Source organism: Girardinichthys multiradiatus, chromosome 6 (assembly GCF_021462225.1).
Source record: "Girardinichthys multiradiatus isolate DD_20200921_A chromosome 6, DD_fGirMul_XY1, whole genome shotgun sequence".
Lineage (NCBI taxonomy): Eukaryota > Metazoa > Chordata > Actinopteri > Cyprinodontiformes > Goodeidae > Girardinichthys > Girardinichthys multiradiatus.
Genome location: NC_061799.1, coordinates 3,472,957 through 3,491,502, shown reverse-complemented (window position 1 = coordinate 3,491,502; position 18,546 = coordinate 3,472,957). Strand labels below are relative to the sequence as shown.

Here is an 18,546-nt window from a genome sequence, read left to right as displayed (position 1 = left end):
GGGTTAAAAACTGTCCAACGCATTATTAAAAAGGATAGTGGGGATCCATCATCTTCGAGGAAGAAATGCCACTGCCTTTAGAGCGTTGAGCTCAAGGTTGTTCTGGCTGCACCAGTCCAACAGATGGTCCACCTCCCATCTGTACGCGGACTCGTCACCATCAGAGATGAGTCCGATCAGAGTGGTGTCGTCCGCAAACTTCAGAAGCTTGACAGACTGGTGACTGGAGGTGCAGCTGTTGGTGTACAGGGAGAAGAGCAGAGGAGAGAGAACACAGCCTTGGGGGAACCGGTGCTGATGGTCAGGGAGTCAGAGACGTGCTTCCCCAGCCTCACGCCCTGCTTCCTGACAGACAGGAAGTCAGTGATCCACCTGCAGGTGGAGTCGGGTACACTCAGCAGGGAGAGCTTCTCCTGGAGCAGAGCTTGAACGATGGTGTTGAAGGCAGAGCTGAAATCCACAAATACGATCCTGGCGTAGGTTCCTGTGGAGTCCAGGTGCTGGAGGATGAAGTGAAGGGCTAAGTTGACTGCATCATCTACAGACCTGTTGGCTCTATAGGCAAACTGCAGGGGGTCCAGGAGGGGGTCGGTGATGTCTTTTAGGTGTGAGAGCAGAAGGCGCTCAAAGGACTTCATCACCACAGAGGTCAGGGCGATGGGTCTGAAGTCATTAAGCCCTGTGGTCCTTGGCTTCTTGGGAACAGGGACGATGGTGGAGGACTTGAAGCAGGCTGGCACATGACATGTCTCCAGTGAGGTGTTAAAAATGTCTGTGAAGACGGGAGACAGCTGATCAGCGCAGTGCTTCAGGCTGGCTGGTGAGACAGAATCCGGTCCAGCAGCTTTCCAGGGGTTCTGTCTCCTGAAGAGTTTGTTGACGTCCCTCTCCTGGATGGAAAGAGCTGTTCAGCAACAGTATGTGTTCAAAGAATGAGGTCAGCTGACTACCTGAATATACTGAATGACCAGGTTATGTGCTGGAGAAGTCTTTGCGCAGCGATCAGACTCTACCATCATCAATGCAAGATCTTGGTGAAAATTTTATGCAACAGTGGGTGGAAATAAATCTTGTGACATTGCAGAAGCTTATCGAAACAATGCCACAGGGAATGTGTGCCATAATCAAAGCTAAAGGCGGCCCAACGAAATATTAGAGTGTATGACCTTTTTGTTTTGGTGGCGACTTTTTTTTTGGCCAGGCAGTGTAATTCAAGCCTGTATTTCTTGTACTTTTTATGATTATGGCTTATAAATAATGAAAACCTAAAATACTGTGTCTCGGAAAATTAGAACATTACATAATACCCATTTAAAAAAGCATTTTAATGTATAGATGTTTTGTAATGGCTATATTATGGCCATCTCAATCATGGGGATGACTGACGAATCTGCAGCATCAGAGCCAGAGACTAGCTCTGATGCCAGAACCCTGAGCATCCGCTTCATGAGACTGTTGTACAACAACAGTGTCTTTAGTCAGATGCTTCTTCAGACCTGCTGTAAGTAAGACCGCTACAGGAGACCCTTCCTGCCCACTGCCATGAGCATGGTTCTGCCATGCAATGGCTCTTTAAAGAATCCTGTATAATATAAGCTACAACATTTAATTTCCCCTTGGGATTAATTAGTTAAGTATTTTTGAATTGAATTGATTTTACTGGACAGATGTTCAGAAAAAAGTCACTTACATCCATCACAAGGACAGTTCCTCACAAAAGATCATTGCTAAGGAAGCTGGTTGTTCACAGGGTGCTGTATCCAAGCATATTCATGCAGTCCTTGATGCGCTGACTCAGGCTAGAGTCAGTGCATCAAGGGCCACTACGCACAGATGAAAAATACGCATGGGCTACAAGCATCTTACCTTGGCTAAGGAGAAAAAGAACTGGACTGTTGCTCAGTGGTCTGAGGAGGCTTCAAAAGGTGAGTAGCCTGATGCAGCAGAAATGTGTGAGTTATGAGCGTATTCCACCCAGGGAAAATGTTAGCTCCAAGTGGTGAGGTTCGTGGAGCACACGCGTTGGAGGGCATTTTCCAACTCCTGATTCATTCTCTCATACTGTCCATTGGTCTAAGGGTGGAAACCAGAAGTCAGTTTGGGTTAGGCACCTAATGAGCAGAAAAAATCCTTCCGCACCTGGGAAATAAATTGCGGTCCTCAATCCAACGGGATCTCGGTGGGGATGCCTTGAAGGTGGAAGACGTGAAGAATCAAGAGCCGACAGTAAACGTTTGAGAACCCCAAGAAGCGTTGCAGCTGTTAATGGATAGTGGGAGTCGGCCAGTCTTGTACAGCTCTGGTCTTTTACCTGCACTTAATGGAGAAGATAAGGGATGAGTTAAACCTGTTTTAAGAGACTTGATCATATTTTTCCACCACCTTACCCTCCGAACGTGAGAGGTTGTAAAGTTGTCCAGACGGCAGGGCAGGGAGGAGATCGATTGTACAATCATATGGTGGAAATGAAAGGGCTAGATCTTTACTGAAAACTTGCTGGAGGTCATGATATTCAGGTGGAACAGTGGCGAGGTAAGGAGGAGAAGTGGGTCATTTTAGGGGATTTGATTTTGATGAGGGAATGGTAAATGGACTGAATTTATATAGCACCTTTCCAGTCATACAGACCGCTTTACACTAGAGCCACATTCACCCAATCGCACTCACTAACGCTCACACATTCATACACTGATACGCAGATCGGTAGGCAACTTGAGGTTAAGTGCCTTGCCCAGGGGCACATCGACATACAGCAGGAGGAAGCTGGAATCAAACCCACAACCTTCCGATTGCAAGACGACTACTCTTCCTACTGAGCCACAGTCGCCTGTGGCTCAGTAGGAAGAGGGCATTGTGGAAAGTAAACAATATGGATATACAGTATGTACTGCAGGATTCGATGTGAAAACTGGACCAGTTTATGTGAGGATAATGTTTCTGTAGCAATGGGTACCCCAGAACTATGGGGCAATCTTGAATGAGGAAGATGAAAAATCATAGTAGTTCATGGTGGTTGCCGGAGGTAATAAGTCGAATGGATTTGGTTTGCTGAGTAATGGTTTCTAGGAACTCTCCAGGGAGGTAACATAAACAGGGGCAGCAAGAGTCTGAACAGGGATGTCAAATTGTTTCACTAAATTGGGACTGACAAGATTCCAGAATCAATGAGAGCCAGCGAGTCTTGGTTTATGCATAGAATGGATTTCCGTTGTCCGATGAGCTAACCCCTCCCTCCTACTTCCCTACTTCTAAAGGGATTGCTCAATCTAGCTCTCCATCCAACGGGTCCGGACTTCCCTAAACCTGAAAGACCTTACTAAGCAGTTTTACTGAAAGTTCTGTTTAAGCTGGTGTTGGGAAATGACTTGCCTAGCCTCTGACAGCCTTCATACAAAAGTCTTGCCCTTCTTCAACTGGAGGTCTGGATGACTGAATAGCCTACTGCAGTCATTCACATTTCAACAGTCACTTTTGTTCACGGCTGCTCATTCCCTAATTTTACAAGTGACTCTTGGTATATGGGCTAGGTTAATTTTAATGACTCGGCACGAGCCCCAAGGGTGCTGTTTTAACAAATTTGGGTAAGGCTACCTATAAAAACCTCCTAAAATTTCTTGGTTCTTGAAGTAGGACCCAAATGCAGACAGGTGGGCAGAGGCCATGAAGTCAGTAAAAAATTTCCCGCCCCCCCCACAAACAAACAAAACTCACAACAGGCAGGTGGAAACAGATGCAGACATGAAAACAGTATAAGCCAGGGAGGAGTAAACAGAACAGAAGTGTATAAATAGAGCATGGTACAGGTGAAACAGATTGGCATGGTGCAGGTCACTGGAATGAAATGGATTACAAGCTGACTTTGGCAAGGATTTGGAACAAAAGCATGAATGAGCTGAAGAGAGATGCAAGAAAACAATCTAACCAAAGAAAGCTCTTACAGAACATAAACTAAAATGCATCCTAAATAGATTACAAGAATTATTAAGGAACTAAACCTGAGGAATTAACTAAAGCACCACCTGGGGCCCATTTCAAAAAGGGCGGTTAACATGTTCTGAGTAGACCTACTCTGCGCTGTGATACTCAGGGTTTTTGGTTTTAGAACAGGTGGTAACAATTAGGTAACTTGACTCTGAGTCAAGTTAGCTCTCAGTTAAACACAATAGTGCTTGTTAGTTAGGTGATGGCTTTTGAACCAGAGTTGTACTTACAGGTCCTTCTCAAAATATTAGCATATTGTGATAAAGTTCATTATTTTCCATAATGTAATGATGAAAATTTAACATTCATATATTTTAGATTCATTGCACACTAACTGAAATATTTCAGGTCTTTTATTGTCTTAATACGGATGATTATGGCATACAGCTCATGAAAACCCAAAATTCCTATCTCACAAAATTAGCATATTTCATCCGACCAATAAAAGAAAAGTGTTTTTTATACAAAAACGTCAACCTTCAAATAATCATGTACAGTTATGCACTCAATACTTGGTCGGGAATCCTGTGGCAGAAATGACTGCTTCTATGCGGCGTGGCATGGAGGCAATCAGCCTGTGGCACTGCTGAGGTCTTATGGAGGCCCAGGATGCTTCGATAGCGGCCTTTAGCTCATCCAGAGTGTTGGGTCTTGAGTCTCTCAACGTTCTCTTCACAATATCCTCTATGGGGTTCAGGTCAGGAGAGTTGGCAGGCCAATTGAGCACAGTGATACCATGGTCAGTAAACCTTTTACCAGTGGTTTTGGCACTGTGAACAGGTGCCAGGTCGTGCTGAAAAATGAAATCTTCATCTCCATAAAGCTTTTCAGCAGATGGAAGCATGAAGTGCTCCAAAATCTCCTGATAGCTAGCTGCATTGACCCTGCCCTTGATAAAACACAGTGGACCAACACCAGCAGCTGACACGGCACCCCAGACCATCACTGACTGTGGGTACTTGACACTGGACTTCTGGCATTTTGGCATTTCCTTCTCACCAGTCTTCCTTCAGACTCTGGCACCTTGATTTCCGAATGACATGCAGAATTTGCTTTCATCCGAAAAAAGTACTTTGGACCACTGAGCAACAGTCCAGTGCTGCTTCTTTGTTGCCCAGGTCAGGCGCTTCTGCCGCTGTTTCTGGTTCAAAAGTGGCTTGACCTGGGGAATGCGGCACCTGTAGCCCATTTCCTGCACACGCCTGTGCACGGTGGCTCTGGATGTTTCTACTCCAGACTCAGTCCACTGCTTCCGCAGGTCCCCCAAGGTCTGGAATCGGCACTTCTCCACAATCTTCCTCAGGGTCCGGTCACCTCTTCTCGTTGTGCAGCGTTTTCTGCCACACTTTTTCCTTCCCACAGACTTCCCACTGAGGTGCCTTGATACAGCACTCTGGGAACAGCCTATTCGTTCAGAAATTTCTATCTGTGTCTTACCCTCTTGCTTGAGGGTGTCAATAGTGGCCTTCTGGACAGCAGTCAGGTCGGCAGTCTTACCCATGATCGGGGTTTTGAGTGATGAACCAGGCTGGGAGTTTTAAGGGCCTCAGGAATCTTTTGCAGGTGTTTAGAGTTAACTCGTTGATTCAGATGATTAGGTTCATAGCTCGTTTAGAGACCCTTTTAATGATATGCTAATTTTGTGAGATAGGAATTTTGGGTTTTCATGAGCTGTATGCCAAAATCATCCGTATTAAGACAATAAAAGACCTGAAATATTTCAGTTAGTGTTCAATTAATCTAAAATATATGAATGTTAAATTTTCATCATTACATTATGGAAAATAATGAACTTTATCACAATATGCTAATATTTTGATATCAGGCCAAAATGGTAAATTTTCACATATATATATATATATATATATATATATATATATATATATATATATATATATATGAGAAGTATTTGTGTTTATTTTTTGCAAGAGAGATTTATCAGTGACATTAGCGTGGTTTTGGTTAATAATTATAAATTATTAATGATAATCATTATATATTTTATATAATTATAATTGGAATTATTAGATGCTTTTTGTTTTTTTTTACCGTGTCCTGTCAGGCAGAGTAGCGCTCAGAATTGTTGTTTGAGTGCCAAGAAATTGCCCAACAGATTTACTTTCACAAGCGGAGCATCACAGCTAATGCTTTAAAGCCCTGCTTGATATTTATAAAAGAAACTTTATTATAAACTTCTTTGGGAATATTTCAATTGTTACGGACACGGAGACTGAAATGAAAAGGATAAAAGAAGCTCAGAAAAGAGAGAGGGGAACCACCGAATGGAGCCATAGCGACGAGCCCACAGGACCCGCCGGCAGCCGTCCACGCCTGAGCAGATCCAGTGACCCAAGACCTCGGGACACACCACCTCCCAAGCAGAGGCCCGACAGAGCCCAGGGGGCCAGGCCCCGGCAAGCAGCCACCGGGAGTGAGCCAGCACACACCAAAGCACCCAGCGCCGGACACCACAAGTACACAAGCGGGCAGAGACTCCAACCACCCGCTGGTAGTGTGGCGGGGAGGAAATAGGCCCCCCATAATATGGGGGGGCCTACGCTGATTCAGGAGAGGGAGCAGTCCAAGACCCAACCTGTCACAAAAAAAAAAAAAACAGGCACACAGTCACAATCACCCACCCTCATGCATACACATAAAATCACTCGCACCCAACGTAAAGACAAACAACAATGGACGTCATACACTCACTCACACTCCCCATGCATACTCTATACTCCCAGGTCCAGGCGCTGTTACCCCCTAGGGGCAATCAGCCCCCGGACCCAGGAGGTGGTCCCCTTCCCTCCTGGGGCAGAGACAGGAACACAGCGCCGGCACTGCCCAGACCCGGGTGACCCCTGCCCGGCCCCCACCCCAAACCCAGTCCCCAACAACCCCCATCCACCTCCAGAGAGAGGGCTATGTACAAAATTCAATTAAATTCAATTCAAAAATACTTTATTAATCCCAAAGGGAAATTAAATGTTGTTATAGCTCATATTATGAAGGTTTCCTCTCCGTTGTAGATGCTGATGGCTATGGGCAAGAAGGATCTCCTGTAGCGCTCCGTCTTACAGCAGATCTGAAGAAGCCTCTGACTGAAGACACTCTGTTGTTGTTGGACAGTCTCATGAAGAGGATGCTCCGGGTTCTCCATAATGTTCTTCATTTTATGAAGAATCCGTCTTTCCAAAATGATCTCCAGAGGTTCCAGAGGAGTCCTCAGAACAGAGCCAGCCTTCTTTATCACCTTGTTGAGCTTTTTTAAGTCCCTGGCTCTGATGCTGCTTCCCCAGCAGAGGATGGAAGAAGAGATCACACTCTCGACAACAGGCTTATAGAAGATATGCAGCATCTTGCTGCAAACACCAAAGGACCTAAGCTTCCTCAAGAAGTACAGTCTGCTCTGTCCCTTCTTGTAGATGGCTTCACAGTTGCATCTCCACTCTAGTCTGTTGTCCAGGTGAACACCGAGGTATTTATACTCCTCCACCACCATGATGGAAATAGTTTTTGACTTATTCCTGTTTCTCTTAAAATCTACAATCATCTCCTTTGTTTTAGTCACGTTCAAAATGAGATGATTGTTTCCACACCATGCCACAAAGCGGTCCACCACCTTCCTGTACTCAGCTTCTTGTCCATCTCTGATCCACTCCACGGCTCCAGAATCATCCGAGTATTTCTGCAGATGACAGGAGTCTGTCTTGTACTGGAAGTCTGAGGTGTACAGAGTGAAAAGGAATGGTGAGAGTACAGTCCCCTGTGGTGCTCATGTGCTGCTGACTACCTGGTTAGACTCACAACCCTTCAGTCTCACAAACTGTGGTCTGTTTGTCAGGTAGTCTTTGATCCAGGAGATTGTTGAGGCCTCCACCTGAGTCTTCTGGAGTTTCTGACAAAGCAAATCAGGTTGGATTGTATTAAATGCACTGGAGAAATCAAAGAACATGATCCTCACAGTGCTACTGGCTTTGTCCAGATGACAGTGGGTTTGTTGAAGCAGGTGTATGATGGCATCTTCAACTCCAACTCCACAGCGATAAGCAAACTGAAGGGGGTCCTGATGGTTTACTGTTTGCTTACTCAGGTGGGCCAACAGGAGTCTCTCTAGGACCTTCATGATGTGGGATGTCAGGGGAATAGGTCTATAGTCATTGAGGACTGTTGGGTGAGTTTTCTTTGGTACTGGAACAAGACAGGAGGTCTTCCACAACACCGGAACCTTCTTCTGGGCCAGGCTAAGGTTGAAGAGGTGCTGCAGAATCCCACAGAGCTGCTCTGCACAGGCCTTCAGGACTCTAGGGTTGACATGATCTGGACCTGCAGCCTTATTCCTATTCAGTCTCTCCAGTTGTCTCTTCACCTGACTTCTTGAGTCACACAGGTGGAAGGGGGAAGCAAAGGAAGTATCAGCATCTTCTGATATGGTTGAAGGCAAACATGTAGAAGCAGAAGGGTCTAGGGCTGAGGTGGAAGATAAAAAATGTGAGGTGTTACTGGACAGCTGTGGGTCCTGTGGGTCAAAGGAAGGTGGAATGTCTGTTTGGCTGTGAGCAGGAGAGGAGGATGCGAAGCTTGTTTCTGAACTGAACCTATTGAAGAATGTGTTCAGTTCATTGGCTCTGTCCAGACCTCCATCGGTCTGATCATCCTTCTGCTTGCAGCCTGTGATCTTCTTCATCCCTGTCCACACATCTCTGATATTGTTTTGCTGGAGCTTGCTCTCCAGCTTCTTCTTGTACACCTCCTTGCTGTCTCTTATCTTGACTTTAAGTTGCTTCTGTATAATCCTCAATAATTCTCTGTCTCCCTCTCTGAAGGCTCTTTTTTTCTTGTTAAGCAGGTCCTTCAGGTCACTGGTGATCCAAGGTTTGTTATTGGGGAAGCATCTCACAGTTCTGGTGGGGATGATGTTATCCACACAGAAGTTTATATAGTCGGTTACACACTCAGTCATGGCATTGATATCCTCTCCATGTGGCTGGCACAGTGCATCCCAGTCTGTAGCCTCAAAGCAACCTTGCAGAGCTTCTTCAGCTTCCTGTGACCATTTTCTCACAGTCCTCTTTATTACAGGTTGCCTCTGAACAAGGGGCTTATATTTCGAGCAGAGAAAAACAAGATTGTGATCTGATTTGCCTAGAGGAGGTCTTGCTGTAGAGATGTATGAGTCCTTGACATTTGCATAAAACAAATCCAATGTTTTGTTTTCTCTGGTAGAGCAGCTGGCAAACTGTTGAAATGTTGGAAGTGTAGCAGAGAGTGAAGCATGGTTAAAATCACCAGAAATTGCCACAAAAGCATTGGGGTTTTGTGTCTGTAGCTTAGCAACAACTGAGCTGATGGCATCACATGCAGTGTCAGCAACAGCGGAAGGTGGAACGTAAACTGTTGCCAAAATAACACTGGTGAACTTTCTGGGTAAATAATATGGACGAAAACTTACTGCCAACAGTTCAATATCTGGACTGCAGAGATGACACTTCATAGTAACATGTCCTGGATTACACCATCTGTTGTTCACAAGTACTGCCAGTCCACCTCCTTTACATTTGCCGCTCCTCTTTAAATCTCTGTCTGCTCGTATGGTTAAAAAGCCCGGCAGAGAGACGCTGGAGTCGGGGATATGATCCTGCAGCCATGTCTCAGTAAAACACATAATACTGCATGCCCGGTACTCTGGCTGGGTCCTTTGTAGGGCTTGGAGTTCATCCAACTTGTTCCCCAACGATCTCACATTGCCCATCAAAATCGACGGAAGAGATGGTTTGAACTTCCTCCTTCTCTCTCTTCTCTTAGCTCCTGCTCTGCATCCACGGCATCTCCTTTTCAACTCATCAGGGATTTGGGGTTGTAGCTGAAGTATTATTTGAGCTTTTGAGATATTAATCAGCTGTTCCCGGTTGTAAGAAACAACCCCGTTGCCATGGCAATGCATCATAACAAATGTCCAAAAATAGAAAATATTAAGAAAAATCCTCCAAGCTGCACAGCATCCGACACTGGAGTGGACAGTCATCCAAAAAAAATCAACTGTATCCGCCACAAGAGGAATAGTTCCCAAAAAAGAATAAATCAGAATCAAAAGTAACAGAGCTACTCCAACCTGCTGCCACCTTGAGCGGCGCAAACGCCACGAATCCCCTGCCCCAAAGGGGCACACCCCCACAGGTGAACTCCATAGCCGAGAAGCCAATGAAGCCACACCCACACAGCGCAAGCTCCACACACAGCCCTGCTCTAAGAGGGGTCCACATGGCTCAAACCAGCCCGCCAACCGGAGCCGCCCCAGGACAGAGCTGTCCCGACCACCCAATGAGCTCCGATCCCAACCCCATGAGTCTCCCACCCCCAGAGAACCCCAACATGAACCTCCCCACAGGGCCACCCCCAACAAGGACACCGATATCGAACACATACCCCGGAACCCAAACGCCACGAATCCCCTCCCCCAAAGGGGCACACCCCACAGGTGAACTCCATAGCCGAGAAGCCAATGAAGCAACACCCACACAGCGCAAGCTCCACACACAGCCCTGCTCTAAGCACCCCTGCCGCACCCTGCTCCCCGACCACATAGCGCCGTACCGGCAAAGCAAGGGCCCCACGCAACGCCACCCCCGCCCACTGGTGCAACAGGGCAGACCCCACCAAGCACCGCACCCACAACAGGACCCCCGACCCCGCACCATGACGGGACATACTCACCCACCAAGAGGTCCCCGGCCAGTGGCAGGCACCCAGGGCCAGTGTCCCCCACCACGACCCCCTCAGCCACAAAAAACACTACATCGCTGCCACTGTGACGACCGCCCAGGGAGAAACACTATCCAGCTCAGCTCCACCATCGCCGTCCAGCCGATCCAAACGCCGGTGACCCCACATCCTAGAAGTGGACACAACCCCTCCACCCCACAGGCTGCAGCCCCTCCACCCCATCCCCCAGCCCATCGCCCCGATCCCCCCTCGGACACGACAGCCAGCAGAGCATTACACCTCCAAGCCCACCTAACCCCCCCAGATAGCGCCAGCAGCCCCAGCCCACCAGTCCACGAGACGGATACATGCACCAGCTGGGTACCTGGGCCATGCAGGCCAACCGCTCCAGGCCAAGCACAACCTGCCAGCTGCCAGTGCAGTCACAAGTCATGCTCCGCCGCCCCACCCACCCGACCGCCAACCGCAGCCTGGCGCCCGACCATGGGCCAGAACCACAGATGGAAGCAGTGGAAGAAGGTCACAGCAGCACCAATTACCGGGCATCCCGCCAACTCCACCCCCAAACCCCGGGAGCGCCCCAGCCCGCCAGCCACCCACACCCCCGCATGGTGCACCACGGACCACCAAGCAGTCCAGCCGGCCAAGCCCTCCACCAAAGCGGGGTCATATCCCAATCAACGCCGGCTAAGACCCCCCCTAACTATAAGCATTATCAAAAAGGAAAGTTCACGGACTAAAACTGGGAGCTGGTTCCACAGGAGAGGAGCCTGATAACTAAAGGACCTGCCTCCCAATCTACTTCTAGATCAGATCTCTGATGTATGATGAGGCTAGATCATTAAGGCTTTAGAGAAGGAGAATTTGAAGTTGTATTCTGGATTTAACTGGGAGCCAATGATGGGAAGCTAAAGTGGTAGAAATATGATCTCTCTTTTTAATTTTCATCAGAACTCTTGCTGCAGCATTTTGAATCAGCTGAAGGCTTTTAACTGCATTTTGTGGACATCCTGAGAGTAAAGAATTACAATAGTCCAGCCTTGAAGTAACAAATGCATGGACTAGTTTGTCAGCGTCACTCCTGGACAGGATATTTCTAATTTTGGCAATGTTCCGGAGGTGAAAGAAGGAAGTCCTAGAAACCTGTTTAACATGGGATTTAAATGACATGTCCCGGTCAAAAATAACACCAAGGTCTTTTACTTTATTACCAGAGGTCAATTTAATGTCATCCAGGTTAAGTGATTGACTAAGCAGTTTCTTTTTCAAAGATTCTGGTCCAAAGACGACAACTTCTGTCTTGTCTGAATTTAGAAGCAGAAAATTTAAAGTCATCCAAGTTTTTATGTCTTCAAGATATGCCTGTAGTCTTTTTAACTGGTTGGGCTCATCAGGATATATGGATAAATAAAGCTGAGTATCATCTACATAACAGTGAAAATGTATCCCATGCTGCCTGATGATTTTACCTATTGGAAACATATATATAACAAAGAGAATTGGCCAAAGTACTGAATCCTGTGGTACTCCACAATTAACCCTGGAGCTAGTGAGGATGAAATAATAATCATATTCGGGAGTAGGCCAATGATTTTATTTTTAATATAATCAATTTTATTTAAAAAGAATCCCATAAAGTAATTACTGCTGAGATCTGGGGGGAATGGATGGCTCAACAGAGCTATGATTCTGTGTAAGTTTAGCAACTGTTCTAAAAAGAAACCTAGGATTATTCTTATTCTCTTCTATTAATGATGAGAAATAAGTTGTCTTAATAGGGTAATGGGTGGGTAGCAGTACAGAAACTGCAGAGAGGAAGCTACGACCCTACTTCCTGGTCTGAACCCTGGGTTGTCAGAGTTTTAGGAGAACTAATAAATTCAGCCAGATTCCTAGAAAGAAAAGTTGCTCCATCCAAAGTGGAATGGATGCTGTCTCCAGATCAGACAAGGTTTTCCCTAAAATGTTCGCCTGTTAGCAATTTTATTTATTTATTAATCAAACCAGCGGTTATGGCAAACAAGTTATAATGTGATGCTGAGCGGAGTTTGGGGAGCAGCCCGCCAGAAAGTGTAGCTTAGTTACTGTGAGCCATAAAACATCCCCCACCACTGGGGATGTCTGAGCACACAAAGGGTTGTAAACCTTTTGGCGGCAACTAATAAACATGAAGTGTCGAAGACAAAGAAAATGGTTGATCTTCACCAAGGAGTTATTATAGCAGTTCAATTTTAACAGGGCAGGTGTCACACGGTAAAAACACAACTTGAGAAGCGCGGCGGCTTCAGAGTTCAACAGCAATCAAGTTTCAAAACAATGGCATGCACATACAATTCAGAACACATTAAACTATAAGTGGCAATTCTAAATAGCACTAACACCTACTCTACCCTGCCCACGCTATTCCTAATAAAGAAATAAAAATAAAAGTATGGATTTTACTTGTTGAAGTTTTCTCTGAGCAGAGGGAGAAGGGGGGGGGGGGGGGGGGGGGGGAGTTACTGTTAACTCCAAGAAGAGCGGTAAATCTTCGTCCTCTGGCCTCCTTCGCGAAAGGGGAAAAAAATGATCTGACCGTCAGTCGTGGACAGGAACAAAAACAAGGGTCTCCTTGAAACCTCTGTGAGGGTTTTTTCTTCTGTTATGTGTTAAACTCACATCTTTGATCGGTAAAGTGAAATTTCTGGCCTTCCTATTCCAGAAACTTCTTTCATGAATTTTTCTTTTCGTTGGCCAACGGGGAGAATGAATAAAAGTCCACGTGGGATTTCTTCTCCAGAATTGATGCTCCAGTTGCATGATAACCGCGTCTCGGTTTCAGATGGAAAGCAATGGTGGGCCGTCTCATACTCTATTATATAGTTGACTGTGGCATCAGAGCTGCGACGCCCCTGTCCTATCAGCCGCGGTGGCTGCTGGGATTTGTAGTAGCGGACTGTTCTAGGATATAAAATGGGCGAAAACGCTGGAAGGCCTGGTGGCATCCAGCAACGTGCAAATGGTCCAATATTCAGCAAAACATGGTCCAACACTGGTGTCTCTAGTGCCACGTTTCTGACTATGGAGCTGCCAATTACCAGAGTTGGCTTCTCAGCGGGTGTGTCGCTGAGCGGGGAAAATCTGTTCGTAACGCAGAGGGGTTGGTGGTGACCCATGGGCTGGGATCTTGCCCGCTTTCTACTTACCATCACCCAACTGGTCTATGGCCCCAGCTGCGCGGGCTCTGCTGAAGGACTGCTACGGGGAGCTACCCTTGGTGGGTCCACGCTGGCTAAGGTGCCTCGTCAATCTGCTGGTTTTTCAACAGTGCAGAGCCGGGCCTCCGATTCTGACACCCTCGCCTCCAAAGCTACAAAAAGGCTACATTTATTACACGTACCATTATCACTAAAAGAGGCAGAGGAGTAACTGAACATCTGACACAGAGAGCAGGACAGAGGAGGAGACTCAGAAAGACATGGCGAAACAACAGAACAGGTAGCCATGGTGGAGCTAAAGCTAAACTAGCGAACCCTTACCTCTACGAGAAAAACTGTGTGAAACACAAAGGGTCCACAAACGTTAAGTGCAGCAGCAGAAAATATGTGTTTTAACGTGCTTATGTGTTAGAATAAGATAGATATCAAGGCAAATAGACATCGGATCAAGCGAGAGAGCCTTCACACACCAAACAATGCACAAAGTGCAACAGTGAAAACAGGAAGTAACCCAATATGCCTTACCATGCTTCTTCTAACCCAATCTTTATCAGAATAGTATATAAATATAATGTAAAACATATTCTCCTTTATTTAGTGAAGGAGCAGTGAATGTAACTGTCATGTATGTCAGGTATGCAGCCAATAAAGCCTGCAAACCCTGAAATATCTAACTAGATAATGCTTGCAGCCTTACAATGTGACACCGTCTAAATGATTTATTTCACTGGTACCTGCAACTCTGTGGAATTCTTCTTTTATTAGTCTTGTTGGTCTGTGAACAGGGAACACCACAAAACTGTACAACAGTTTTTCAGATTGCAAAGCTACTTATAAATGTCGAAAGTCACAAAGATCTACCGTTCAACGGCAGGCTGGGGGAGGGGGTCTGAGGCTTCAGGACTGCAGGCGGCTCCTGTCTAAAAGCGCCGTTACAAAATAAGATTTAACCAAACCTATTTAGTTAAGCTAAGCTATTTGTGCCTGATGACAATGACATAAAACGAAATTACACTATAACCTCTGTCAGGGATCCGCATGACAGCCAGGGACACACCACACTGACACACCACACCTGACTTCAACAAAGTAACAGTTTAAGTGCAACTGTAACATTCAAGACAGCAAGACATCCAGTTGCCTTTGAAGGATTTTCTGCGTTACCTATGTTATACAAGTGCAGTTGTCGTGTAATATGAGTGACGTGCAGGCTAAAAAAATTATTGAGATACATTATTGACTGTGGCAAAAAAATGGTAACACTCAAAAATGTATTCATCCAGAAAATGGTAAGACATCTAATCACGATCTAATCACCTTCTCCTGGCATAAATATTTTAGAGGAGCATTTGCCCTCCAACATCTCCAGGCTCCTCCAGAAAAGATCACGCCTTTCTCTAACACTTTCCTTGTGCCAGGTCTCAGCGAAAATGTAGACCAAACCCAGAGCTAGTTCAATAAACCCTACTACTGAGCAGGGTTGGTTCATTGAGTATGTTGCAGAGGAAACTTGACTCAGGGTAAAGGCTATGTGGCTTTCCGAAACCAAAAGCCCTGGGTATACACACTTACGGGGACCCAACAACAGACTTTTATCACAGACTGTTAGTCCAGCATGTGTTTGAAGCACATTAATAACAAGGCCAGACTTCCTAGAGTAAATGTTTGATATAAAAAACTAAACAAAAAATAATTTGAAAATGGACTACCATTGTAACTGGGTTATTTGGCCCAAGTTCTTTTAAATAAACGTCCCCATACAGTCATGAATGGTCACCATTGATTTTGTAAGTATGAACATGGCAGTATTAATAAAGACAATAGCAACAGAGCTCCAACAGACTACTAGGATTTCTCTTATTTCATTGGTTGGGGAGGTTTACCATACAGCTTGGTGTCTAGCAGCACCCGCAACTTGTCACAACTGTGTTCCATATGTTTCAGACATTCAAGGGGAATAATAACAGTGAAGATGTTGTACGCGAAGACTTACAACATGCTATAGTGGCCCGCTACATCCGCTTCATCCCATTATACTGGAGCCAAAAGGGGCGAATTGGAGTCCGCTTTGAACTCTATGGCTGCTCATATTGTAAGTACGAGTGCGCAAAGAAATAAACATGATCTAAAAAATGTAAAATGTCACAAAATACATTTGAATAAAATTTAAATTAACTACATTGTCTATAGTTGAAAGTAGTTTTACATAAACGGATGCGGTACAATAAAATACAGAACTGAATTATAAATAACAGCCAACACCCTTAGATTACTTATTAGACATACCATTCGCTGCTCATTGATTAAAGATTTGTTTCTTATGCAGAATATGACATTTGACTTGGTTCTGTCTGTGTCTTTAAGGGGCTGATGTAATCAGTTTTGATGGCCACAGCATCATCTCCTATCGCTTCAGGAGCAAAAAGATGAAATCTGTGAGGGATGTTATTTCTCTGAAGTTTAAAACCACGACCAGAGATGGGGTGCTGCTTTATGGTGAGGGACAGCAGGGAGACTACATCTTGCTGGAGCTTCGCAGGGCAACAATGGAGCTCAGCATCAACTTAGGTAGGAACTTTAAAAGGTTAAAGGACTGTGTTTACTTTATTTCAGAAAAAACTTTGGGAATGTTCACCACCTGTGTTGCTTGTATTGCTTTTCTCCAGGAAGCAATCAAGACAATATGATTCAGGGTCACACCTCTGTAACCAGTGGAAGCTTATTGGATGATGGTCATTGGCACTCTGTTGTCATTGAGCGTTACCGTAGAAACATCAATTTCACGTTGGACCACCACACTCATCAGTTCAGGACTAATGGAGATTTTGAGCACCTGGACCTTGACTATGAAGTAAACTTTCCATGAGTCAATTATTGTTATCTTCTCAGAGAGACCTATTTAGATGTAAATTTTCTTCTGTGTTTATCAACATATTTAAATTTAACTTTTTTCTTTTGTGCATTGCATTTCTTGTTTTCACTGAACATTCTGCTGACTGTACAGGAATGTTTCATTCCAAATGTGTTTATGCATGTGTTCAGTGACAATGATCCAAACTATCCTGTGTGTCCTCAGCTTACATTTGGAGGACTTTCTGAATCTGCAAAGATGGGTTTTGGTGGCAAAGATAACTTTGTTGGCTGCATGGAAGGAATCACCTACAATGGAGACAACATCACCAGCTTGGTGCGCAGAAAGAAGGTTGACACCTCCAGCTTTGTAAGAGTCCCTACTTTTTCTTGCACATTTCATGTTCAATGTTTATCCCATTAATGTCAGTGATCCGGCTGATGTTTGAAAAGTAGAAACCAATGATAAAGTATTTTTTATGGTTATACTTGGAGATATCAGCATTACATTTTTCCAAATCTTGAATGCTCTTTCTAAACTCTTTTACAGAAACTCAACATAAAGTCACTTTAGTGTGAATTTATGAGAAAACATTAGGCCATTTTGTAACAATACTTTATTTAAGTGTCTGGGTGTGTTCTACGGTAGCTGAACTATTCCTTCTTGATTTCAAAAATAAACATGCACATGACATAAGCAGGAAAACTGATAGGCTGGTGCTACATGTGTGAGTATTTGAATGAACATGAACCTCAGGACAGTTACAGTTACATACACCCTCCTAATCAAAGTGAAAATGACTTGGACAAAAGCCACAGCATATAACTCTGTGTTAAACAAAAAGGACATATTCTAAAACGCAGCAAACATGAGTAACCACTTAGCATGGTTTCACCCAGAGGTAGAAGTAAAACAGCTGATCTAACCTGCCACAGTAAACTGGAAGACCATCAGGCTTGCTATGTCAAAGCTCCCCTAACTCAATGAAGACGAAGCTAATTAGATAATCCAGTGTAGTGAACGGAAGAATGTGGAATAAGAGTGTGCAATTGATGATTACAAAATCAAATCAAATTTTAAGATCTTCATATCTATTTCCATATAGAAATCTAATGTACGAAGTTTGCTTTAATCCACCATAAGATTATCATTGTGCAGCTGTAAAACGCTGTATTGACCTGATTAAAGGGCAAAACTGCATAGTGAAAACATCTTACAGTGGGCACCCACCAACATTCTTGTTGTTTTACAGCTCCAACATAGTTAACACAGACAGAATAACCTACAGGTTAAAAATCTCTTCAAGCTCACCACTGTTGTTCGTATATTGTCAAAGGACTACTGTCGTCTGTAGCTGTGCTAAATGAAAAACACACTGTCTTTAACATCTGTACAGGTGTAGCACATCAACATCAGTCAATTCAGTTTAATTCAGTTCAAAAACACTTTATTAATCCCAGAGGGAAATTAAATGTTATTGTAGCTCATATTATTCAGGTTTCTTCAATGAGCCGTTGTAGATGCCGATGGCTTTGGCCAAGAAGGATCCCCTGTAGCGGTCTGTCTTACAGTAGATCTGAAGAACCCTCTGACTGAAGAAACTCAATTGTTGTACAACAGTCTCATGAAGAGGATGTTCTCCATAATGTTCTTCATTTAATGAAGAACATTATGAATCCTTCTTTGCATGATTTCCAGGGGTTCCTGATGAGCCCCAAAACACAGCCAGTCTTGTTCATCAGCTTGTTGAGATTTTTAAGTCCCTCTGATGCTGCTTGCCCAGCAGATGAAGGCAGA

General features: G+C 44.8%; 1 protein-coding gene across 1 annotated transcript in view; it reads left to right on the top strand.

Annotated features, from left to right (window-relative positions):
• Positions 1-18,546, top strand: part of LOC124870104 (contactin-associated protein-like 2) — a 139,185-nt gene that overhangs the window by 17,643 nt on the left and 102,996 nt on the right. The window contains exons 4-7 of the mRNA XM_047368598.1: positions 15,843-15,990; positions 16,263-16,466; positions 16,565-16,749; positions 16,975-17,118. Of these exons, the coding sequence (XP_047224554.1) occupies positions 15,843-15,990; positions 16,263-16,466; positions 16,565-16,749; positions 16,975-17,118 (681 nt within the window). The remainder of the gene's footprint in view (positions 1-15,842; positions 15,991-16,262; positions 16,467-16,564; positions 16,750-16,974; positions 17,119-18,546) is intronic.